Genomic DNA, 27,103 nt, shown 5'->3' with positions numbered 1-27,103 from the left:
GCGACATGGACCAGCTGGGCCAATGGGTCTGTTTTCATGCTGTAAACATCTATGACTCTAAACATTGGAATCAAATGGATGACGAATTTGACGGATGTAACGATGGGAAAGAATCTGGAGTTTGGGTTTCAGAAAGATGAGGGCCTGTACGTTCTCTGAGTCAGACCGACTCCAGTACCCTTTAAAATGATAGACTGGACCTGATTACAGGATTCCCGCTCCTGGCAATTTTCACCAGCGTGGGGTAAGTGTGTGGGCAGTGAACCTGCACCCTGCACTCTCAATCTGGCTGGTTTCATTTTGTGGTGGCATCATATACCACCACCAAATATTTTCATTGAGCCCAGTCAACCTCTGGAGGACTTGTGGTTGACGGCTCCTCAGAGGAGTCATGAACTGTGGTTTGGATTCAGCCGCGTTTTGACAGACAAGTTTTAAAAGCCTTACCTACATACCCTCAGGTGTTCAATGCTCCAGTCATACGTCTTCCATTATCCCTATGCTTGTTCCATGACCTCCCTGCATCTCATGCCAATTCACACAGTATACACTTTGTTCAGATTCAATGAACCATAAAATAACAATGGCATGTTTTTGAAATGTTCATGAAGAAAACACCCAGAAAATCTTGTTTCGAAAGAGACTGCAGCTCTTACAACTCTATATTCCCAGCAACAGAACTGGACCAGCCATATAAATACTGTGGTTATGAGAGTAGGTCAAAGAATAGGATAGGAATCCTGTGACAAGCAACTTATCTGACTCCAAAGCCTGTACACATTCTACAAGGCACCAAGTCAGGAGTGTGATAGAATACTCTATACTTGCCTGGGTTGTTGCGACTCCAACAATACTCAAGAAGCCCGACACCATCCAAGCAGCCCACTTGATTGGCATCTTATCCAAACATTCACTCCCTCCATCATGGACTCACAATTAGCATAGGTGTCTACCACCTACTGCAGGAACTCACTATGGCCCTTTAGTCAGAACTTTCCAAACCTGAGACTTCTACCACCTAGAAGGACAAGGGCAGCCGACATGTGGGAATGTCGCCTTCAAGTTCCCCTCCGAGCCACTTCCATCCTCACTTGGAAATATATTGCTGTTTCTTCACCTTTGGAGGATCCAAATCCTGGAACTCTCTCCTTAACGGTACTATGGGTGTACCTACACCACGTGGACTGCAGTGGCTCTAGACGGCAGCTCACTATCACTTTCTCAAGGGCAATTAGAGATGTGCAATGAACACTGGCCTAGCCCCCTACATCCCATGAATGAAATTTTTAAAAATTCAATCAGACACAACTTCATTTCACACCACCTAATCTTGTCCATATACAGACATTGAATAGCCACATTAAAGAAATGCCAGCGGTAACACTCCCCTTCAACCTATGAATAGAACCCCGCTGAGCGGATTTCATTTGTGAGTCTTGGAGCCCAGGTAGTTATTCATAATGAGACCATCTGATAACTGTGTCAGGTGGGCAGACATTTGTTTCTCCAGCTGGCCTCATTATTTTCAAAACAATTATTACTATCTAAAGTTTTCTGAACTGATTAAGTAGTATTAAAGAGCTACCCGAGTTTTACATCTTTACATATCAGCAATATGTATGATATTTTAACCTTGCCTATCAAGGGACTTGATTTCTCCATCGTTTCCAAATGATCAGACAGCTTATCCGACTTCCGGCACTGCATGAGCAGAAATGTCCTCCATTTAAATATCGAGTAGACTGAAACCATTGTTTTCAGCCCCACTTCAAACTCTATTTCTTAGATTCCAACGCCATTCTGCTCCTTGGCTACAGTCAGATTAAACCAGTTATAATCTTGATGTCATATTTGACCCTAAGATGAACTTCCCGACCCTATTTCCAACCCTGTGGCATTGCCCGATTTTATCATTGCCTCAGCTCATCTGTTACTGAAACCCTCCTTCATCACTTTGGACAATGTACTAGTGTACATACAAGGCTGATCTCTCACATTCTATCTTCCATAAACATAAGGTTATTCTACCCGTATCCTAACGCACACCAAGTGTCATTCGCCTATCACCCGTGTGCTCTGACCTACATTGGCCCTTAGTTAAGCACGGTGCGCTTTAAAAATTCTAATTTCTTATTTTCAAACATTTCCATGGCCTCCCTCCTCCCTTTCTCTGTAATTTTCAGTCCCAAAGCCCTCTATGATATCTGTGTTTATCTAATTTTAGCCTGGTGAGCATCCCAGAATTTAATCGTGCCACTATTTGCGGCTGTGTCTTCAGTTGCCATAGCCCTTTGGAATTGAGCATTTGTATTCCCTCCCTACACCTGCCGCTTTCTTACCTTGCGTTTCAACTTTAAGACAGTCTTTAAATCCTTCTGCTTTGACAAGCTTTCAGTCACCTGATCTAATACCAGCTTATGTTGCTCATCACGCATTTTGATTCATAATGCTCCTGTGAAGTGCCTCAGAAATGTTTATGCTGTTAGAGATGCTATATAAATAAATATAACCTACAACTTGTGTGCGAGTACTATAGTAAATTTACTGTTCAGGCAAGCTACTTATTTAAGTTGCTGCAGTTTATCCAAAATCAAGCTCCAGGGGTTGGAATATCAATGAGGTTAACTAGTTTACGAGTTTTTTCATATTTACAAAATGGTCCCCCCCCCCATTTGTTCTCCTGCAACAATTGCCGCCTTCATCCAAGAGGCGATCTGTCCTCGGGCACTAATTGGGACATTCTATAACTGCTTATTTTAAGAGGTATATGTAACTAGCCCAAGGCAGTTGCGTGTTCTCCTCCCTTTCTGTGGGAAGTGGAACATTCTTGGCCTCCATTACCCATTGCAAAATACCTGAAATCACAAGTGATGTACCTTAACCAATTCTCTGCTGCAACAAATTGGTGCATTCTCAACTATGGCCTTGAAGATAGTAAGTGAAAATAAGGATCTCTATGGAAAAAAAAAGCACATAACATTGTTGTGTAATTATGGTGTAGAATACTGCAATTTAGTTTTTCTCATTTGTAATCTCTTTCCAGTAGGGGCAGTACATAGAAAATGGGAGGATTTTACTTCATTGTACAAGAGCAACCAAGGTACTAGTGAATCAAAAGAAACTTCAAATGGAAAACAGAAGGAAGTTTTTGATTTTTCTGTGATGTCGTACAATATTCTGGCACAGGATTTGTTGGAGGACAATGGTTACTTGTACAAACATTGCAGTCAGCCCTTGTTGCAGTGGGGATTCCGATTTCCCAACATCCTTAAGGAACTGAAACAGTTGGATGCAGATGTAAGTAGTTCAATTAAGTGCATACCTGTACATCTTCCCAAAGATTTAATGCATAAATGCATTTCATGGTGATGTACCATACAAACCTGGAAATTCCTAAAGCTAATCCCTACTAGGGCAACGGGAAGGATAGAAACACAATTTGCCTTTGTATCCCTGGCCTAGGAAAGAATCATCCAGGGTTCTTGCTATTTCTGTTCACTCACCCACACTGAAAGGGCACGTATTTGTGGCCATCAGGTAAGGACACAGAGTTGGACTTGGCTTTTGATCATCACTGCCAAATGCCAGGTGTTGGAGAGAGTAAGAGCAGAAGGCAAATCAAATTGTGACTTATGCTAGTGTTGTAGAACAGCTTGGAAGCAGTTTAATGACCTAATCATGGCAGAAAAATGGAGTGAGGACCAACATTGGATCAGCCATGAGGGCAGCACGGCGCCTACTCCTGTCCTATTTCTTATGTTGTTACTACAGTTTCCTCCTTGCAATAGGAAAAAAAGTTAAATAAATGAATTGTGAATGTTACATTTTTTTTAATGTAAGACACATGCTGGTTAAAAATGGGAGGAGCTAAAAAAACAAATCGATCTGAAATGCAAAAATTAATAATTTAGTTTTTCTACACTGTTTTCACAAAGAAGCAAAAATAATCAATTATTATATCAGAATGTTTTTTATCTTAGCATCTGTAAAGACAAATTGATATAATAGTATTTTGCGTACAGACTCTCTTATTAGAACTGGAAAATTAGTAAATTAGATCCTTTTTCAAACGACCATATGAGAATAGGGAAGTGGGCAGCACAGTGCTTGGCACTGTTGCCTCACAGTGCCATGGACCCGGATTCAATTCCGGCCTCAACCCACAGTCCAAAGATGTGCAGGTTAGGTGGAGATTGGCCTTGCTAATTTGCCCCTGGGTGTCCAAAAAGATTAGGTAGGTTTACTGGGTTACAGGAATAGGGTGGAGGCGTGGACTTAAGTAGGGTGCTCTTTCCAGGGGCTGGTGCAAACTCGATGGGCCGAATGGCCTCCTGCACTGTAGGGATTCTATTCTACGACAAGTCAGGTATGCTAACTTAGACTCATAGAATGATACATCACAAAAAGAGGCCAGTTGGTCCACCGTATTTGCACTGACTCTTTCAAAGAGCTATTCAGTTAGCCTCACTCCTTCACTGTTTTTCAATTTATCCAATTTTCTTGCACAATTTGTTATTTAATCTGCTTCCACCATCCTTTCAGACTGTGCATTCCAATTTTCAATGTTACCTTAAACCTGTACCCACTGAGTGTAGCATGGTGGTGCAGTGGTTAGCACTGCTGCCTCACGCCGCCGAGGACCCCAGTTCGATCTCTGCCCCGGGTCACTGTTGGTGTGAAGTTTGCACTTTCTCCTGTCTGTGAGTCTCACCCCCACAACCCAATGATGTGCAGGATTGGCCGTACTAAAATTATCCCTTAATTGGAATTTCTTTTTAAAATCTGTACCCACAGGCTATTGATCCTGCTACCACTGGAAACATTTACACCTTATTTACTGTGTTTCAAAGCCTTTGATTTTAAACCGCTGTATCAAATCTCCACTTCTCTGCTTTATGACGCAGAAGAGCCTCAGTTTTCTGGTCTTCACTTCATTGAAGCCTTTCATCCCTGGTACCAATCTAGTAATTCTACTACACCCTCTCTCAAATTTAACATGTTTCCTGAAGTATGGTGCCCAGAATTGGGTGTGATATGGGTAAATATGCTGGGAGCACGTTGTGATGAAGCCAAGTGTGCGCAGGGAACCTGCAAGAGATTGCACTGTGGCTGTCGGTGGGGCCATTGAACTTGCACTTGATTTCCAGGTTTCTCAATCAATTAGCATGAGCAGGTGTGAAAAATTAGTTGGATTTCACAACTATTTAAAGGGACGCTGCAGAGATAACAATTGATGGATTTGTGAGGTGGGGAGCAGAGGAAGTAAGTGTCATTGTGGAGTCACAACATGGCAGGCCTTTGCCTAACATCACCGATGCCTCTTGATCTGATGTTACAGTCTAAGGACCTGCAGGGAGACAGACCTTGCTGCCAATCGAAGAAAAAACTTGCTACTAAGAGCAAGAAGACAAGTCAGAAAGTGAGCTGCAAGAATGTAGTGCCATAGTTCTGGAGTCTGTGCCAGAAGCAGGTTAATTACCCAATCAGGCCAGAAAAGGTGAGAAAAGTGGCAGATTCAACTGTAACCTGCCATATATATTCCACCAATGCTTTCGCTCTGACTATTCCAGCACATCACTTCTCACACCAACTCACCATACAGGTGCACTTATCCCTCTGTACACCAAGCACAAGGAAAAAGCAGAGAAGTGGAAGAAGTCCCCCAGCAATCTTGATACTTACATTTGCAGAGGAGCAGCTGCTGGAGATGGTGGGTCTAAGTGTGACTGGCCAGCTAGCTGGTGACGGAATTAAGTATCAGATACCCACATGGCATACAATACTCGCTTATGTTGTTGACTTGATAGCCAGTGAAACATGATCATGTGCATAATGTTCACTTAAAACATTCTGATCTCGGCAGTTCTATGTCTAAGTCATTAGGCATCCTGCAGGAGGTGGTTCAGAAAGGCATTGTTACCTTCTGCTAGGAGGGAATATGCCCGAGCATGCACCATCCCTGTTATTGTGGAGACCATACACTAGTTCAGATACTTGTACTTTGTTAAAACAGTAAAGAAGATGGTTGGGTTTGGTGCCTCACTCTTTGCAGGTGAGCGAAGAGCAGATAATGGAGATGGGGAAAGCAATGGAGAGCCTATGTCAGAGGCCGCAGGACACTAAGCTCTGTTCAGCTGGATGAAGTTGCTGCACCTCTAGGGATGTTGAAGAGAATATTTTTGGAGCAGCAGTAAGGGATTTGTGAGGTACTGGCATACTTGCAAAGAGATGGAGGAATCTATCTTCAGCATGAGTGGCATGATTTCACAGGTCTTTGTGATGATGTCTTCTTTAAACAAAGAGTGGCCATCTGCATGGAGCATCAAACAAGTGCACACTGGCCCTGACTCTGGATGCCAATTTAAATAGGATTAATGAAGCCCGAGTACCTCATTTACATGCAGCAAAGCACTCGCCAGCTCATTGCTATCATGGAAGTGCATGTGAGCCAGAAGAGGGAAGATGATGAAAGGGGTCATGGATGTAGGGATTTGGCTAAAACTGTTGCCATTTCTTACCTCTTGCTTCCCAGGACCCAATCCCAGTCAGGACCCAGTATGCTGCTTTGTGCCTGATGGCCGAGTCTACTCCTGAATATGATTTTAGCATCCAATTTTCCAGATGGGTGCACTGAGGCAACCTAACTGAAGCTTGTCGTATAGGAATCCTGGGCAGCAATGTGCACCGCTTTTGGTGCAATGGCCGCATCACCTTCATCCTCCTATGAAGGGGTTGTGCACTCTGCGACTTTCTTCTCCTGAAGGTTCAATTCTCATTGCTGTGCAATGTGTGAAGTATACCACACTACAATCGGGAATCTCTGACTAGTGCACATTGAAGGACACCTCCGGTTTTGTCAAGGTATCTGATTTGCCAGTTGTTTGTTCAGTGACGTATCTTGACATATGGCTTTGATTGCAGCACTCTTTGACCTCATTGCCTAGCGTCCTCAAGAATACCATCAGCCATGTTTTCAAGTGATTAGTCCCTGTCTCCAAACACCCAGCCACTGTGTGTTTTGAAGTGCGAAGATGGGTGGACTGGCACCGGACAAATGCTTCATGGCAACTCCTGTGACTACTGCGCACGCTTTCATAAACATCGTTTTGTGATTGCAGACCAGCTGTACATTGATGGACTTGAAGCACTAATGGTTTGTGAACACTCCTGAATGATCTGGAATGCCTTGGTTGCTTCAGTTGATAATGCGCTGTGCCTGTGGGAAGCCAGTCAGAGATGAAAAGCAAAGTGACAGGCATCTTCAGTGGCAGTGTACAGAATTTCCTGTCTTGGCACTTGTCATCTGTGTGACATATCTGTGGGCAGCTGACTGCAGAATCCAGTAAATATCTTCTGTAGATTCCTGGAAGTAGTCTTAGTCAAAGAAGTAGAGGGCAGCATCACTTTGACAGTCACTGGTAAAGCATGGCCACCAGCTCCACTTTGCAGCAGGTCACGTTCCAGTAGGTTGAAAATCTTTGCCATGATCTTTTGCGAAACACTGAACATCCTAAGAAACCGGTGTTCAGACATGTCCAGGTTGATGATCCTCTGGCATACACCTCATGTTTCAAAAATCACCCCCTCGAGCTCAACCATTCTGTTTATTGCCTCCTCTGAAGTGGCATGTCTGTGAGGAGACAGCTGCTGCTGCTGGTGGCGGTGCACCCGCTGCTTGTCCCCTTCTGCTGGTGTTTCTGATGGTCCTCATTGGAAATCCAATCCAAAACAGCATAAGCTGTATCACAGATGCAAAGTGGAGATCTGAAGCATTGAAAGTCACCACCAAAGCATTAGAAACCAATTGAACAGGGGCTGGTTTAGCACACTGGGCTAAATCGCTGGCTTTTAAAGCAGGCCAGCAGCATGGTTCAATTCCCGTACCAGCCTCCCTGAACAGGCGCCGGAATGTGGCGATTAGGGGCTTTTCACAGTAACTTCATTTGAAGCCTACTTGTGACAATAAGCGATTTTCATTTCATGAAGTAGTTGGACTCTTAGAACAAGTACTATGAGCAAAAGGTTTTCACACAATGAGATCAGGAAGCAGCTGTGAGGTTTCACAACTTAAAGGAACTTTTGCCTGTCATTCCTTCAGCCCCCTCAGTTGCTAATGTGCTCTTGTCTTGTTTGTTCAGTGACGTATCTTGACATATGGTTTTGACTGTAGCACTCTTTGACCTCATTGCTTAGCGTCCTCAAGAATGCTATCAGCCATGTTTTCAAGTGATTAGTCCCTGTCTCCAAACACCCAGCCACTTTGTGTGTTTTGAGGTGCGAAGATGGGTGGACTGGCACCGGACAAATGCTTCATGGCAATTCCTGTGACTATTGCACACACTTTCATAAACATCGTTTTGTGATTGCAGACCAGCTGTACATTGATGGACTTGAAGCTGGTGAGTTCTAAGAAGCCTGGGAAACCAGTGCATTCACAGGTAAAAAGTTGAAGGCCCTTGTTAAAAAGAAATCTCTCAATGGCCTGTTAATATGATTATTTTGGTAACTCTTCAAGGGGATGGGATTTCTCACTTGCAACCTGACATTCTGCAATTAAATATGGAAGTGAGTGAGTTGCACCCAGCTTCATGATGTATTGTCAGTATCAGAGAGAAGTAAGGAAGTAGTTGATGGGTTTAATTTGACGAGTCAAAAAAAGTCCCGGTGTACAGAATGATTGTTGTCACCACAGTCTGCACTGCAGTGAGACCTAGGCTATGGATCAGCAACTCATAAGAGCATTAGAGAAATTCCAGCAGCAATGCCTATGCTGCATCCTCTGGATTGAATAGGAAAATCGTCAAAATAAGCTTGAAGGCAGATCCACAAACATTGAGGAAAATTCCTGCAAAATTAACTCTGATGAACTGGACAAAAACGGTATTCAGCATATATTACATGTAGGGAAGGTGTGGCATAGTGGTATTGTCGCTGGACTAGTAATCCAGAGACCCAGGATAATCTGGGACCCGGGTTTGAATCCCACCACAGCAGATCATGGAATTTAAACTCATTAAAATATCTGGAATTAAATGTCCAATGATGACCGAAATGGCCTAGCAAGTCACTCAGTTGTATTGAACCACTACGAAAACACAAAAAAGGGATGAAACCGGACAGACCACCCAGCATCAAACCAGGCACCGGAAACGACAACGGCAAACCCAGCCCTGCTGACCCTGCAAAGTCCTCCTTACTAACATCTGGAGGCTCTTGCCAAAGTTGGGAGAGCTGTCTCACAGACTAGCAACAGCCTGACATAGTCATACTCACAGGCAATGTCCCGGACACCATTGTCACCATACCTGTCTCGTCAGCAGGGCAGACCCAGTAAACAGTGGTATACAGTCGGGAGGGAGTTGCCCTGGGAGTCCTCAACATTGACTCTGGACTCCATGAAGGTTAAACATGGGCAAGGAAACCTTATGTTGATTATCACGTACCGGCCCCCATAAACTGATGAAACGATACTCCATGTTGAACACCACTTGGAGGAAGCACTGAGGGTGGCAAGGGCGGTGATAATGCTCTGGATGGGGGATGTGCAAGAATGACTCAGGTCGTAGCTGCTAGACTGGGACTGCAACAGGTAGTGAGGGAACCAACATGAGTGAAAAACATACTTGACCTCATCCTCACCAATCTGCCAACTGCAGATGCATCTGTCTATGATGATATCTGTAGAAGTGACCACCGCACAGTGCCTGTGGAGACAAAATCCCATTTTCACTTTGACGATACCCTCCATTGTGTTGTGTGGCACTCCCACCGTGCTAAATGGGATAGACTTTGAACAGATCACGCAACTGAAGACTGCGCATCCATGAGGCGCTGTGGGCCATCAGCAGCAGCAGAATTGTATTCAACCACAATCTGCAACCCCATGACCCAGCATATCCCCAACGCTACCATTCCCACTAAGCCAGGGGATCAACCTGGTTCAATGAAGAGTGCAGGAGAGCACGTCAGGAACAACATCAGGCATATCGAAAAATGAGGTGTCGACCTGGTAAAGCTACAATGTGTGCCAAACAGCATAAGAAGCAATAAATAGAGCTAAGCAATTCCACAATGAATACAGCAGATCAAAGCTCTGTAATCCTGCCACATCCAGCTGGGAATGGTGATGGACAATTAAACAACTCACTTGAGGAGGAGGTTCCACAAATATCCCCATCCTCAATGATGGAGGAACCCAGCACAAGGCAAGGCTGAGTCATTCTCAACAACCGTCAGCCAGAAGTACCGAGTAGCTGATCCATCACTGTCTCCTCTGGAGGTCCCCAGTATCACAGATGTCAGTCTTCAACCAATACGATTCACTCCGCGTGATATCAAGAAACAGATGAAGGCACTGGATACTGCAAAGTCTATGGCCCCGGCAATAGTACTGAAGTCTTATGCTCCAGAGCTTGCCACACTCCTAGCCAATCTGTTCCAGTACAGCTTCAACACTAGCATCTATCCGGTAATGTGGCAAATTGCCGAGGTGTATCCTATACACAAGAAACAGGACAAATCCAACCCAGCCAATTATGGCGCTATCAGTCTACTCTCCATCATCAGCAAAGTGATGGAAGGAGGCATCAACAGTGCTATCAAGCAGCACTTACTCAGCAATAACCTGCTCACGGACGCTCAGTGTGGGTTCCGCCAGGTCACTCAGTTCCTGACCTCATTACAGCCTTGGTTCAAACAGGGACAAAAGAGCTGAATGCCTGAGGTGAGGTGAGAGTGACTGCCCTTGACATCAAGGCAGCATTTTACTCAGTATGGCATCAAGGAGCCCTAGCTAAACTGGAGTCAATGGGAATCGAGGGAAAACTATCCGCTGGTTGGAGTCATACCTGGCACAAAGGAAGATGGTTGTTGGAGGTCAATCATCCCAGCTCCAGGACATCATTGCAGGATTCCTCAGGGTAGTGTCCTAGGCCCAAACATCTTCAGCTGCTTCATCAATGTCCTACCTTCCATCATAAGGTCAGAAGTGGGGATGTTTGCGGATGACTGCACAATGTTCAGCACCATTTGTGACTCCTCAAATAGTGAAGCTATCCATGCCCAAATGCAGCACTGGACAATATCCAGGCTTCAGCTGACAAGTGGCAAGTTACATTCGCACCACACAAGTGTCAGGCAATGACCATCTCCAACAAGAGAGGATCTAACCACAGCCCCCTGTCATTCAGTGCAATTACTATCTCTGAATCCCCCTCAAATCAACATTCTGGGGGTTACCATTGATCAGAAACAGGACTGGACTAGCCACATTAATACTGTGGCTACCCGGGCAGGTCAAAGGCTAGGAATCCTACGGCGAGTAACCCCCCCAAAGTCTGTCCACCATCTACAAGGCACAAGTCAGGAGTGTAATGGAATATTCTCCACGTGCCTGGATAAGTGTAGTTCCAACAACACTCAAGAAACTCAAACACCATCCAGGACAAAGTAGCCTGCTTGATTGCTCCCCCTTCCACAAACATTCAAACCCTCCACCACCGACAAACAGTGGCAACCGTGTGTACCATCTGCACTGCAGTAACTCATCAAGGTTCCTTAGACTGCACCTTCCAAACCCACGACCACTGCCACCTTGAAGGACAAGAGCAGCAGATACCTGGGAACCCCACCACCTGGAGGTTCCCCTCCAAGTCACTCAACACCCGACTTGGAAATGTTTTGACATTCCTTCACTGTCACTGAGGCAACATCCTGGACTCCCTACGTAACAGCACAGTGGGTGTACCTGCACCTCAAGACTGGAGCATTTCAAGAAGGCAACTCATCAACTTCTGAAGGGCAACTAGAGATGGGCAATAAATGCTAACCAGCGACGCCCACGTCCCGTAAATTAATTTTTAAAAATAGAGCTGTAAGAATAACCGAATAGCATCTGCTGCTCCTCCAGGTCCTGTTTTTTCGGCCAGTGTTCCAGGAAAAATAAAATGCTTCAAAGATGTTCAGAAGCTCTCCTTGAAGTGTGGTAGCATTGACTTTAATGTGTGGGTTAATCTTGCTGAGAATCATTCAAAATTAAGAAAATTTGTCCCTCAAGTTGAATCGCATTGAGCCATAAAGTCTTAATGATAAAGCAGAACTGCAGCAGAGAAGGAAAAAAGGGAAGCAAATCCTGCCCATTTAGTCCCACTGTCTTGTGAGGCATCATGCCCCATGTGCCTAAAGACTTCTGGGTTAAGAATCGGCCTGTTCAGTGACAGAGTCGAGGCTATTCTCTGATCAAGGCACCGCCAATAACGATGGGTTTGATATGCTGAATACTTTTGTTTAAAAAAAATATAAGTTGAAAATGCAGACTAATATAGTGAAATCATCTTAAATGTGGCAGTGAAAAAGCAAAGAAGTGAGATAGCTGTGGAAGGAAATTAAGTAGAAAGTGGGTACAAAAAATTAGCAGGAAAATGGAGTTGCCAAAATGTGACACTGGAGAAGGCCTCCAGATCAAAGTTTCAATGAAGATGTTTCAAAAAATGTAATTCAGTGCCGCTTGTGAATGATGTGTTATGTCAGAAATCAATTTTTTGTAGATTGAACTCTAATAATAATAATCGCTTATTGTCACATGTCGGCTTCAATGAAGTTACTGTGAAAAGCCCCTAGTCACCACATTCCGGCGCCTGTTCGGGGAGGCTGGTATGGGAATTGAACCCCCGCTGCTGGCCTTGTTCTGCATTACAAGCCAACTGTTTAGCCCACTGTGCTAAATGAGCCCCTATTCAATGATAAACAAGATAGGAGCCAAAATGTTCAAAAGGTAATATCTCTCTTACATAACTCTGTACACGTCTGGTCAATTGTCCATAAGAGAGATTAGCAGATTTATATTTGAGAAATACCTTTCAAATCCTTGGGATGTTCCAAATTGTTTTAGAACCAATTCATTTATTTTGAAGTACAATCACAATTATGTAAGCCAAGTTACTGAACTTTTTAAAATTTATTCTTTCACGGGATGTGCGCATCGCTGGCTAGGCTTATTGCCCATCCCTAATTGCCCTTGTGAGAGTAGTAGTGAGCCGCCTTCCTGAGCAGCTGCAGTCCGTATGGTATAGGAACAGCCACAGTGCTGTTAGAGAAGGAGTTCCAGGATTTTACCCAATAACAGTGAAAGAATAGGCCTCTCGTTCCAAGCCAAGTTGATGTGTGGCTTGGAGGGGAACTTGCAGGTGGTTGTGTTCCCATGTATCTACTTTCCTTTTCATTCTAGATGGGAGGCAGGTTTGGAATGTGCTGAGGTGCTGTCAAAGGAGCCTTGGTGAGTTGCTGCAGTGCATCTTGTAGATGGTGCATGCTGCTGCCACTGAGCATTGCTGGTGTAGGGAGTGAATGTTGAAGGTGATGGATGGGGCACCAATCATGTGGACTGCTTTGTCCTGGATGGTGTTGACTTCTTGAGTGTTGGAGCTGCACTCATTCAGGCAAATAGAGAGTGTATTCCATCATATTTCTAATTTGTGCCTTGTAGATGATGGTGAGTTACATGTCACAGAATTCACAACCACTGTCCTGATCTTGTAGCCACAATATTTGTATGGCTGATCTAGTTCAGCTTCTGGTCAATGGTAACCCCCCAAGATGTTGATGGTGCGGGATTTAGTATGCTGAGATGGTTAGTGTAGTAAATGGGGGCTGGTTTAGCTCAGTTGGCTCGATAGGTGGATTCAATTCCCGTACCGGCTGAGGTTATTCATGGAAGGCCCACCTCAACATTGCTCCTCGCCTGAGGTGTGGTGGTCCTCAGGTTAAATCACCACCAGTCAGCTCTCTCCCTCAAAGAGCAAAGCAGCCTATGGTCATCTGGGACTATGGTGACTTTATCTTTACTATAGTAAATGCAATAATTGGTGATTACCAGCTCTCTACAACGATGGGTTTATTAACAATACAAACTATATACAGAGCACTATCATCAATGTCTGAATTCTCAGTACAGGGATCACAAAAATTGGCTGTAAAATCCCATGCTCAGCACCAAGATCCCTGCGCTTTCTCCCCATTGGACAATCGGGCCACAGGATCCCTCCGATGCAAGCCCCCTTAAAGGGCTAGCTGCTACATCCATCCCCCTTTAACTCTTTTATTGCAGAGTACATTGATACACAACTTTCAAAACATTATGAAGAATTTTTTACACACTTTGTCAGAAACTCTCAGGAGACTTTATCTTTCTCTGGGATCAATTTAGCTCAGCTGGTTGAGATTCCACAGTAAAGGTAGCTTCGGTTGGACCTACTTCACTAGTACCAGCACATCACTTTCCACTACTTTCTCTATTCCACTAGGAGCAGCACTTTGGCCTGCCACTGGCGCTGTTTCATTCCTTGGAACAACCAATGCGATCAGGTAGTAACATTGGACCTTGGGAGGGCTCCCATCTCTGCAAATGATCTATGTGTTTCTTCAAAAACTTTTCCTGCACTTTTGTTTCATAGGACAGTGGCCCTGTCTTGGCCATCACAACTCTCGGGACCGAACTTGGTCCACTTCCAAAATTCTTTCATCTGTCTCAAATGTTCTTTCCACATTTGCCAAATCATGGTTCCTTTTCTGGCAACTGTGCCTTGTCGCTACCCTCCCAGCCAAATTTGGAACTACCAGGCTCGACCTGGTCCTCAAAGGTTGACCCATCAGCAGCTCAGCTGGAGCTATGCCAGTAGTGGAATGTGGGATGGCTCTGTAGGCTAGCAGGAACTGTGCTATCTTGGTTTCCAGTGACACAGGTGATTGCTTCTTCACATCAGCCTCGACAATCTGAACTGTGCGTTCAGCCAACCCATTTGATGATATGATGATATAGTGATATGGTGCAGTCCATTAAATGTCATGAACTTCTGGAATTTGGCACTTGTGAATGCCGCTCTGTTGTCCAAGATAAGTACTTCTGGTACGCCGTGGTTGGCAAAACATTGACACAGTTTCTCAGTGGTGGCATATGAAGTTGTAGACTTCATTTTGAATGGGTGTCCACTAGCAAAAGGAATATAATGCCCACGAATAGGCCAACATAATAAGAACATAATAACCAGGAGCAAGTGTACGCAATTCAGCTCAAGGCTGCTCAGCCCATTCTCCATAATCCATCAACCCATTGCTAATTAAAAATCTGTCTATCTCCTCAAATTTACTCAAATTCCTAACATCCACTAACTACCACACTCTGGGGTAGTAAATTCCACAGATTCACAACTCTTTGAGACAAGTAATTTCTCCTCATCCCTCTCTTAAATCTGCTACCCCTTATGTTGAAACTATGACCTCGTTCTAGATTGCCCCACAAGAGCAAGCATCCGCTCTACATCTACTTTGTCAATTCTTTTTAGCATCGTATATGCCTCAATTAGATCTCTCATTCTTCTGAAGTCGAGAGTATAGGCCTAAACTGCTCAATCTCCTTTCATTAGACAAGCCCCTGATCTCTGGAATCAATCTAGTAAACCTCCTTTGAACTGTCACTAATGCAACTATACCCCTCCTCAAATAAGGCAGGCAAAACTGTGCACAGCACTCAGGTGCGGTCTCACCAATGCCTTTTACAGTTGCAGCAACACTTCCCTACTTTTATACTCTATTCCTTTAGCCATAAATGCCCAAATTCCATTTGCCTTCCTTATTACCTGTTGTACCTGCATACTAGTGTTCAGCAATTCATGCACAAGGACACCCAGATCCCTCTGCACTGAAGCACATGAAGTTTCTCTCCATTTGGATAATAGGTAGCCTTTCCCTTTTCCCAACCAAAATGCATGACCTCACACTTATCCACGTTAAACGCATTCTGCCAAATTTTGGCCCACTTACCTAATCTGTTTATAACTATTTGTAACTTTCTTATTGCAACTTATTATCCCACATTTTTTAATGCCTTCCACAAATTTGGCTATAATGCCTTCTATCCTGTTTCCAAATGATTAATATATATTCTATGCACTGCTGTTAGCACTGCTGTCTCATGGCGCTGAGGACCCGGGTTCAATCCCAGCACTATCCATGTAGATTTTGCACATTCGCCCCGTGTCTGCTGGCGTCCCACCCCCACAACCCAAAACGATGTGCAGGGTAGGTGAATTGGCCACGCTAAATTGCCCCTTAATTGGAAAAAAAAGAATTGGGTACTCTAAATTTATTTTCTGAAAATTAATATATATTGTAAATAGTTAGGGCCCGAGGACCGAACATTGTGGCACCACACTAGTTACATCTTGCCAACCAGAAAAAGATCCATTTATCCCAACTCTCGCCTTCAGTCGGTGAGCCAGTCTTCTCTCCAAGCTAATAAATTGCCTTATGTATTAATCTGTTGTGTGGCACATTATCAAATGCCTCTGGAAGTCCAGATATGAACTCTCACCTATGGTTGACACAGCCATTCCCGGGGATGCAAGGAGGCTCAGCAGGCAACATCTGGTATAACTGGCATTGGTCACGTTGTTTCACAATCCTTTCTATATCCACATCGATGCCAGGTCACCAAACATAGCTTCTCGCCAGCAATTTATCTTTGACATGCCCAAATGGATGCTATGCAATTCTTCAAGGCAGTAATTCTCTTCCTGGTAAGAGGATGACCACTCTTGTTCCCAAATGGTTGACACCATCGTCGTAGCTAAAGTTTAATTTCCTCCAAAGCTTTCTCATTTTGCCATCCATGCAATCATATGTTTAACCTTCATAACAATAGGTCCCTATTAGTCCAGTACTTAATTTGCTGTGCTGTCACAGATAAGGAGTCTAGAAAGTTTAAGGTCATTACAAATTCCTAGAGTGGTACTAAAAGAGGTGGCATGCTTTCTGGTAACAGAAGGCTACTTGAAGGCATCTGCATAGACTATGTATGCCCCTGGTCAATGTTCAAAGGTATATTTGTAGGCCAATAGGAACTGTGCCCACCATTGTATCCTAGCAGAAGCAATTGGTGGAATATTCCTTAAAGGGCTCTAAAAGTGGCTTGTGGTCTGTGACGATAGTCAAATGCCTCCCGTATATGTATTGATGAAACTTCTTGATGCTGTAGATAATAGCCAGGTCTTTTTCTATTTGGGAGTATCCTCTTTCCGCATATGTTCGGGTTCTTGATATGTACCCAATTGGTCTCTCAGACCGGTCCTCCATTGTATGGGATAACAGAGCCCCTACCCCATATGGTGATGTATCGCACAGAAGTGCTATCTTCATAGAGGGGTCAAATTGTACCAATAAGCTTGAAGACTGAAGTGCCTGCTGAACTTGGTTAAAAGTCTCTTCCTGTCATGCCTTCCAATCTAATCTCTGGCTTTTTAACAGCACAAGCAATGATGCTAGTCATGTCGATAAATTTGGGAGGAACTGCCCATAATAGTTGACCAACCCCAGGAAAGATCTGAGTTCTGAGGTGTCCCTAGGGACCGCTGCCACTTTAATTGCTCTCAGTTTGTCCTCCATGGGTGTAACGCCTGAGCAGCCACCCAAGAGCCACGATAACTCACCACGTTGGCTTGGAAGATGTACCTTCTCTTTTTAAGCACACTCCTGCAATCTCTTTAAAACTTTGTCCTAATTGGCCAGATGTTCCTCTTCAGTGGATCCCATTATTAAAATGTCATCCAAACCTACAGCAAACTCTCTATTGTTCGCTGGAAGACTGCGCAAGCCAATGAAACCTCAAACGATAGACATGTATATTGGTATAACCCTTTATGAGTATTTTTGGTGGCATATCCTCTTGATCCATTGTTCAGTTCAAATTCTTGGTAAGCGTGGCTCATATGCAACTTGGTCTATGTCAAACCCCTAATCAATTTGGCATATAGATCCTCCATTTTTGGGATGGGGTACCTATCTACTTTTGCAACCTGATTTACTGTCAGTGTGTAATCTCCGCAGATACGGATGGTCTTGTCTGGTTTGACTAATGGCACAATAGATGTGGCCCACTCTGCAAATTTTATGGATCGAATGCCCAAGTTTTCCGACTATTGTACTTCTGTCTCTACGTACTCTACTAATGTGTAGGACATTAGTAGAGAAGATCTTTCTCTAACAAATTTCAGGGTGGTTTCCGGGTCCACATGAATCTTTGCTTGCAGTCCTTTGATCTTCCCCAATTCGTCCTGGACTCCATCTTAATATTTTTCTGTGACTGCATGCAGCCCCCTCCCCCCTTCAATTAAAAAATTTCTAACCATTTCAACTTGATATATTGGAGCCAGTCATGCCCCATTAAACTCAGTCCTTGGCCTGACACCACTGTCAACAGTAGCTGTGCAGACTGCTGTCTGTAACTCACTGAAGTCATAGTCACCCTACTATTTTTATGGCCTGTCTAGTATATATAACTAGTCTAGCTTAGACTTTGAGTCATAGAGGGCTACAGCACAGAAAAGGCCCTTCGGCCCACCGTGCCTGTTCTAATTCCATTTTCTAGCACTTTGCCCACAGCTTTGTGTGCCTTGGCATCGCAAGTGCACATCTAAATATGAGGGTCTCTGCCTCCATTCCCTTTTCACGTAGTGAGTTCCAGACTCTGGGTGAAAATATTTTTCCGCACATCCCCTCTAAACCTCCTGCCTCTTACCTTAAATCTGTACCCCCGGTCATTTCCACCAAGGGGAAATGTTTCTCTCTGTCTACTCCATTCATGCCCCTTACAATATTATACATATCAATCATGTCCCCCTTCAGTCACCTCTGCTCCAAGGAAAACAAACCTAGTCTATCCAATCTCTCTTCACATCCTGGTAATTATCCTCTGTTCCCTTTTTAGTGCTATCACATTCCTCCTATAATGTGGATTCCAGAACTGCACACAGTACTCTAACTGTGGCCTAACCAATGTTTTATACAGTTCTAGCATTAGCTCAGTGCTCTTAAACTCTCTTTTCCTAATAAAGACAAATTTACCATATGCCTTCTTAGCCACTGTATCTACCTCACCTGCTATCTTAAGAGAACAGTGTACATGCACACCAAGGTCATTCTGATCCTTGGTGCTTCCCAGGGTCTCTCCATGTATTCCCTTGCCTTGTTTGTCCTGCCCAAGTGCATTACCTCACACTTATCTGGATTGAATTCCATTTGCCACTGATCAGTCCATCTGTCCATCCCGTCTATATGCTTCTGTAATCTAAAGCTATCCTCCTCATTATTTACCACCCCACCAATTTTTATACAATCCACAAACTTACTGGTTAACTCTCCTAACATCCGTATCAAAATCATTTATATAGACCACAAACAGCAAGAGCCCAACACTGATCCCTGCAGGATCCCACTGGACACAGGCTTTCAAACCGAAAAACACCCTTCGACATTACCCTCTGCCTCCTGCCACTCCGCCAGTTCTGGATCCAATTTGCCCAATTTCCTTGGATCCCATGGGCTCTTACCTTCGCTATCAGTCTGTCACGTGGGACCTTATCAAAGCCTTGTTACGTCAAATGCATTACCCTCATCTACACACCTGGTCATCTCTTTAAAAAATTCAATCAAGTCACCCCTTATCAAAACCATGCTGACAATTCTTGATTTATCCCTATCTCTCCAAATGCAGATGAATTCTGTCTCTCAGATTTTCAACCAATAGTTTCTCCACCACTGAGGTTAGACTGACTGGCCTGTAATTTCCTGGTTTATCCCTTCCTCCCTTCTTGAATACTGGTACCACATCCTCCAATCCTCCGGCACCTCTCCTGTGGCCAGAGAGGAATTGAAAATTATTGCCAGCGCCGTTATTTCCTCCCTTGCCTCACTCAACAGCCTGGGACACATTTCATCTGGCCCTGGAGACATGTCTAGTTTTAAGCATGACAGACCACTCAGAACATCCTCTCTGTCTATGTTAATTTATTTAATTTTATCACCGTCCTTCTCCCTGATTTCTATACCTACACCGTTTCACTAGACACCGACACAAAGTATTCATTTAAAACCCTACCTACATCTTCCGACGCCACACACAAATTACCACCGTGGTCCTTAATGGGCCCTACTCTTTCCTTTGTTATCCGTTTACCCTTCATGTACTTGTAAAACAATTTAGGATTTTCCTTTATTGTACCTGGCAGTATCCTTTCTTGTCCCCTTTTTGATCTCCTAATTTCCTTTTTAAGTTCCCGATTGCATATTCTATGTCTCTAGGGCTTCTGCTTTTTTGAGCACTTATTTGCCATAACCCTCCCCTTTTCTCCTCATCCAATACCATGTAACCTTCAGACCCACCCTTTTTCTTGATTGCAACACGTTGGCTCTGTACTCTCCCTATTTCCTTCTTTAATGCGCCCCTCTGTTCTGTCACAGATTTACCTAAAAGTGTCTGCTCCTAGACCACTCTGGCCAAATCATAGCTGATCTTACTAAAATCGGCCTTCTCCCAATTTAGAGTTTTCAGGCAAATCCTTGTCCTTTTCCATAACAATTTTGAATGTAACGATGTTATGATGCTGTCTGCAAAATGCTCCAAACTAATACTTCAACCGCTTGCTGACTTTGTTAACTAAAATTAATTCCAGGACTGCTCCCTCTCTTGTAGGACCATCTACGTATTGGTTTAAAAAGTTTGGGATGCATTTTAATAATTCTGCTCCCTCTAAACCTTTTACACCATGACTACCCCAGTTAATGTTGGGAAAATTCAAATCCCCCTGCATCACTACACTATTTTACACTTTTTTCTGAAAGTTGCCTACATATCTGCTTTTCTATTTCTCTCCGACTGTTAGGGGGCTTATAGAACACTCCCAGCATTGTGATTGCTCCTTCTTGGTTTTCAAGTTCTACCCATATGGCCCTACCCGGTGCGCTCTATCACTGACATCATTTCCAGCACCTTTTTAAAGTTGAACTCTAATTCAGCTAACAATTTTCTCTGTACAGCCGCATTGTTTACACCGCATACCAATCATCCCCACAACATGTCATTCAACACACCTAACATTGCAATGTTCCGCGATTTGTCTTAGCCTTGCTAAGAAGGCTTCCTTGGGCTTCTCTCCATGGAGTTAAATTTGTACTTTTTTGTAATGTTACTGAGGGGTTTGGGTGGTAATGCCCTCTTGCTAACTCAACAAGCTCTGCAAAAGTCTTCGTGTCGGGAGCATCAGGGGACATTAAACTTTGGATCAAAGTTATACGTCTGGATTCTACCCATGTCTACATGGGTCTCATCCCCACAACTCAAAGATGTGCAGGGTAGGTGGATTGGCCACGCTAAATTGCCTCTTAATTTGAAAAAAAAAGAATTGGGTACTCTAAATTTATTTTTTAAAGTTATACATCTGGGTCCCACATGCAGTCAGCAATTTCTTCTTATCCTCCCCCTCTATTTCACTAGCATGGAAAAAATATTCAAAATGCTACATATACTGTCCCCAGTCTTCTGGAGCAGCGTCGAAGCTTCTAATTTTCCGAAGAGAAGCTTGACTACATTTTGCTCTTTTGCAGATGAATTCGATTGGACTTGTTCTGTAAGTTGCAACCGAACTTTCCTTCAAAATTCTTCCTTCATTGCAATCTGAGTCACTGTTGCTTTCCTCATCTCCATTGTTGTAAATGCAATAATTGGCGACCACCAGTTAACTATCTATCAATGACTGGTTATGATTCAAACGTTTTACCCAGGTGCCTTACCTGCTGGATGAACAAACGACAAACACAAGTTTAGGATTGCCCAGATAAAGTCTAGCTTTATCTGGGCAATCCAAAACAATCGATCCATATGAATAGGAACGATTATCTCCTGGTCTGTTGTTGACGGGGCAGGCCCAGACATGTCCTGGCAATCTGTCTGTGTCAGTATATTCGGTCTTGGCCAGGTTCTAATTCCTAGCAGGCCTAACTGTGGTTCAATTTAAAATGCCCAATTCTTAATTTAGAGTGTCCAATTTTATATCGGGCCTAAAATTCAGGTCGCTGTCCATTTTACCACAATGCTATCCAACAGCTGAGAATCTTTGGAATCGTACACTGCAGAAATAATAGTCTGAAGGTTACTTGTAATTACTTTTTTGTCACTTGGAGGATGGTTCATTAAATACTTGGAACTCACCATGCTCGATTTGACACATTAATGCAACAAACAAATTAGGGAAATTACAATTCAGGATGGACCTCTTTCAGCAGTGTTGTTGCTTACAATGTAATTTATTTGAGTGCTGCTTAGTCCCAAGATTCAATAGTAAAGGGAAAAACAATGAAGACCTGTGAGATTGTATTTCCACCCCATGAGATTTATCCATGGGCCAGGGTGTCGGATTTCTTGCCTCATCAGCAGGCTCAAGGACAAGGACAACTTGCTAATGAGGCAGGAAGGTCTAAAACAGGCCCTTCCAGCACATTTTCCTCCCTCAACCCAGAAGGAAAATTATGACAACAGTGACAAGGTGTGGATAGGTGGATCAATGTTTGGACAGACACTACAGAGCTCCATAATTGTAAAGGTTTTGATTTGTACTTCATAGATCATAGATCATAGAATTTACAGTGCAGAAGGAGGCCATTCGGCCCATCGAGTCTGCACCGGCTCTTGGAAAGAGCACCCTACCCAAGGTCAACACCGCCACCCTATCCCCATAACCCAGTAACCCCACCCAACACTAAGGGCAATTTTGGACACTAAGGGCAATTTATTATGGCCAATCCACCTAACCTGCACATCTTTGGACTGTGGGAGGAAACCGGAGCACCCGGAGGAAACCCACGCACACACGGGGAGGATGTGCAGACTCCGCACAGACAGTGACCCAAGCCGGAATCGAACCTGGGACCCTGGAGCTGTGAAGCAATTGTGCTATCCACAAGGCTACCGTGCTGCCCTACTTGGGCTCATATCAGATTCGTGCTTCTTGTTCTGTTGTGAATGACACCTATTTTGTGCTGACTTCCACTTTAACCTCCTCTTGGAGCCAAAAATTAATGACCAATTGTCACTGACATGATGTAGCAGATTTTCCTATCAGTCTTTGATAATTTTATTAAAACCCCAGCCTTTCTTGATCCCATATGCAGTTTTAGAATCTCTTCATAACTGTAATTTCTCAATCCAGGATTTACCCAAGTAAATCTAAAATTGCACAAAGTATCTTAATTGTGTTTTAATCCTTGCCTTGTGTTAATTTTTTATATCCTTTTGCACTCTTGTATCTTATTTATAAAGCCCAAAAAACACATTGGACATTTTTTTTACTTTATCCGTGCACTTGCACTTTGAGGTTTTTCTGCATTCACAACAGGAGGTGGCTCTGTTTCCCCACACTCTTAGCATTCTCCCATCCACCCACTTTCGAAATGCGTCATTCAACACTCTTCTGCAATAAATTGCATCTGCCACTTATCTGCACTGCTTATCTAATGTTTGTGTGTGAAGTCTGTCAGTTATAAAAGCTTACTGCAGAGATATATTTATCTACTTCATATTAAAACGCTAAGCTTCTAGCATGGGGTGAAATTCTCCCGAAACGGCGCGATGTCCGCCGACTGGCGCCCAAAACGGCGCCCCAAAGGTGCAGAATGCTCCGCATCTTTGGGGGCCGAGCCCCAACATTGAGGGGCTAGGCCGACGCCGGAGGAATTTCCACCCCGCCAGCTGGCGGAAACGGCCTTTGTTGCCCCGCCAGCTGGCGCGGAAATGACATCTCGGGGCGGCGCATGCGCGGGAGCGTCCGCAGCCGCTGACAGTTTCCCACGCATGCGCAGTGGAGGGAGTCTCTTCCGCCTCCGCCATGGTGGAGACCGTGGCGGAGGCGGAAGGGAAAGAGTGCCCTCACGGCACAGGCCCGCCCGCGGATCGGTCAGATCGCCCCGTGCCCCCCCCCCCCCCCCCCCCCCCCCCCCTCCCCCGGAGCCTGCCCACGCCGCCTTGTCCCGCCGTTCAAAAGGTGGTTTAATCCACGCCGGCGGGACAGGCAATTTATCGGCGGGACTTCGGCCCATCCGGGCCGGAGAATCGCGGGGGGTGGCCCACCAACCGGCGCGCCACGATTCCCGCTCCCGCTGAATATCCGGTGCCGGAGACTTCAGCAACCGGCGGGCGCGGGATTCACGGCGACCAACGGCCGTTCTCTGACCCGCTGGGGGGTCGGAGAATGACGCCCATGGTTTCTGGTGACCCATAGTAACATCAACTGCCATTTACATAGCATTCTTGGTATTACGATCCCAGACCAGACTCAAACAGTGTCTAGGATACTGGACAGAAACCCCAATATTTAATTTTAGTTTTGTAAGACCATGAAGAAAATATAGTTTGCTCCACAATCAGGAAACACCCTGGGATATGCTTCTTGCAACACCTAGTTTGTTTGACTTTCCACAGGCTTTTCAACCACAGTAGGTTGCACTCCCACCTGTGATCCAGCTATGTCATTACCTAGGATAAATTGTACCCCTGAAAAAGGTAATTTTTCTATTATTCCTATCACCACTTTTCACCGGACTCTAATCTTACCTTGCATAGTGGCACACTGCTGCTCTCACCACTAATTCTACATATTACCACCTTTTCTGGCAATATTCCTTACAAACTACATATCCCCTTATCTCACTATTAAAGGCTGACTTACTCCTGTATCCCTTAAGATCTTAATCTCCTTACGTCCTTCACCCTGTATACATGAGTAAACCATACCCCCACAAATAAAATCCTTAAAAATTTCTGACACCTGCTTTTCCACCAGCTTCTGAACAGTTTGTACACTCTTCCACTGGAACAATGTTTTTTCTTCCCAGTTTAATAATCCCCACTGGCTTATCTTGTTTTACCAGGTCTGTTTTTCCAGTACTTTTTTTAATCCACCAACACTGCAACTTCACATGCCCAACTTTATTATAATAAAAACACTTAAGTTTTCTTATCTCTCTTCCACTATCATAGGTTTCCTTTTTAACCTGAAGCAAACTGTCCTTAACATCACAAACTAAACCTCCTTCACCTTGATTACCTGTGCATGTCTCATTTTACTAGTTTCTATCCTTCACAGATTTAAATTGATGTCAAAAAACAGACTTTGCTTTGTGAATTAATTCAAAATCATCAGCCATTTCTGCTGCCAATCTAGCATTTGTAACTCTTTGCTCTTCCACATGAGTTCTCACTACTCTGGAAAGTGAATCTTTCAATTCCTCCAAAATAATTTCCATAAGAGCTCTTATCCACCTATCAAAATGATTTTGTTTCATTCTTTTGAATTCAGTATACATCTGACTTAAGGATTTCTAAACTTCTGTCTGTAGGCTTCTGGCACTAGTTCATATGCACTTAATATGGTTTTTCTCACCTCATCATAATCCCTAAATACCTCCTCTGATTGTGATGCAAGCACTTCACTAGCTCTACCTGCCAACTTTGTTTGAACCAGCACTACCCACATGGTCCTTGGCTAATTCAGTTTAGTCACTTTCTCAAATGAGATTTAAAAATAGGCTTCCACATGTTTCACATCAAATCTTAGTAGTGCTTGAATATATTGAAACATATCCCTACAAAGCTCTTGACCAGAAATTGTTTCTCCTTCCTCTAGCTCTTCCTCAGCTTCTGCCTTTAACTCTAACATTTTCCATTGATGTTTCTCTTTGCAGTTCCAGTTTCCAAAGTTTAAATTCGCTCTCCTTTACCTTTTGCTTCTGCCATTGCCAATCTCTCTTTTTCCTTATCCCTTTCTTCCTTTCCATTTCTACCTCAAGCACCCTCCTTTCCATTTTGTTCTAAAAAGCTCTCTCTCTTTCCTGTTCTTCTTTCTCCAATTTCTTCAGTTCTATTTTTTTCTGTTTATCTTTTTCCTAATTGCATTTCTAATTGTTTCATTTGTAATTGAATTCTAGCTAATTCTAATGATTCAGGCTGCGTTTCTGGCAAATGTAAGTGCTGAGCTATTGTTTGTATTCTCTGTACCTTCCTCACCCCTTCAGATAAGGTTAACTGCAGCTTTTCTGCCAAACCCCAAAGTTTTGTTTTAGTTACCCTTTCTAAATTAGCCCGAGTAATCTCTTCCACACCCAGGAAATATTTCGCACCTGAAAGAGCCATCTCCAGTCATTCCTTATTTAAACTTCAAAACCTGAAAGAAAGCAACCATTCCACACACACACACACACACTCATTGCCTTTAAGTTCAATAATCCCAAGACAAACAAGGAATTATACTTGAAGATCACAGCAAAGAGCCCCCAATTTTATTACGATTCCGGACCAGACCCCAACAGTGGCTAGGATATTGGACCGAAACCCCAATATTTTATTTTCGTTTTGTAAGACTGTGAGGAAAGGATACTTCACTCCAGGGGTGATTGCACAATGAAATAGAGTTGGGTTATGGTACTTTAAAACCAACTTTATTACTAACACAGTATTAAAATCTTTAACACCACACTGGAAAATAACTTACAATTACTCCATGAATTATACTATTCAGTGAATACAATACCCCTAATTGCTATCTTTATTCCCGCTTAAACAACAAGGAAAAAAACATCTCCGCTCCCTGTCCATTTTAAATATCACTGGCACTCAGGAATATGTGTTTTACAGAAATGGTCTTTGAGAAAGAGAATCTCTTGACACTGCTTTGAAGATAAGATCTGACTCCTGTCAAAAATCTGGCTGTATCTCTTCAGAAGATGCTTCTCACCCTGTTTCAACTCCATCTTGTTCTCTGACAAGTCTGTGCTGCTTTAAAGACTGTTAATCTCTTTTAACTGAGCTGCAGAGAGCAAAACTGTTTGACTTCTGGCTACAGCTTCATTCAGATCCGAACTGCCCTGACCTTACTGCAGAATTGCTTGGTGCCTTAGCTTCACCCAGCAATTACATCATCCTACAAAGCTGAAAGCTAACTAACTCCACAAGGAATACCTTAATCAAAACAAAATTCCATTAGCCCAAGCTTTTTATAATGGTTTAATTGCACCGCTGGTTCCCAACCTTTCAAATTAAGATTTCTTTTAAAACATGGCTGCAGCAGTCAAACACACTCTAACCCAGGCTTTTAACCCTTACTGCGCCAAAGTATCTATAATCCAATACACCTGAAATTCCTACATTAATCACATTGGTTCTATTCCAGAAAGCTATTTGGTGAAATATAATACTGGAGACAATCTTTATTCAGTTTTACTGAGT

At 43.6% G+C, this 27,103-nt stretch overlaps 1 protein-coding gene across 3 annotated transcripts in view; it reads left to right on the top strand.

Moving 5' to 3' along the window:
• Positions 1 to 27,103, top strand: part of angel2 (angel homolog 2 (Drosophila)) — a 99,411-nt gene that overhangs the window by 22,979 nt on the left and 49,329 nt on the right. For all 3 annotated transcript variants that reach the window (XM_072508891.1, XM_072508911.1, XM_072508901.1), the window contains one exon: positions 3,044 to 3,297. In XM_072508891.1, the coding sequence (XP_072364992.1) occupies positions 3,044 to 3,297 (254 nt within the window). The remainder of the gene's footprint in view (positions 1 to 3,043; positions 3,298 to 27,103) is intronic.

The sequence above is a fragment of the Scyliorhinus torazame genome, chromosome 1, assembly GCF_047496885.1.
Source record: "Scyliorhinus torazame isolate Kashiwa2021f chromosome 1, sScyTor2.1, whole genome shotgun sequence".
NCBI lineage: Eukaryota > Metazoa > Chordata > Chondrichthyes > Carcharhiniformes > Scyliorhinidae > Scyliorhinus > Scyliorhinus torazame.
This window is presented reverse-complemented; position numbering and strand designations above follow the sequence as displayed.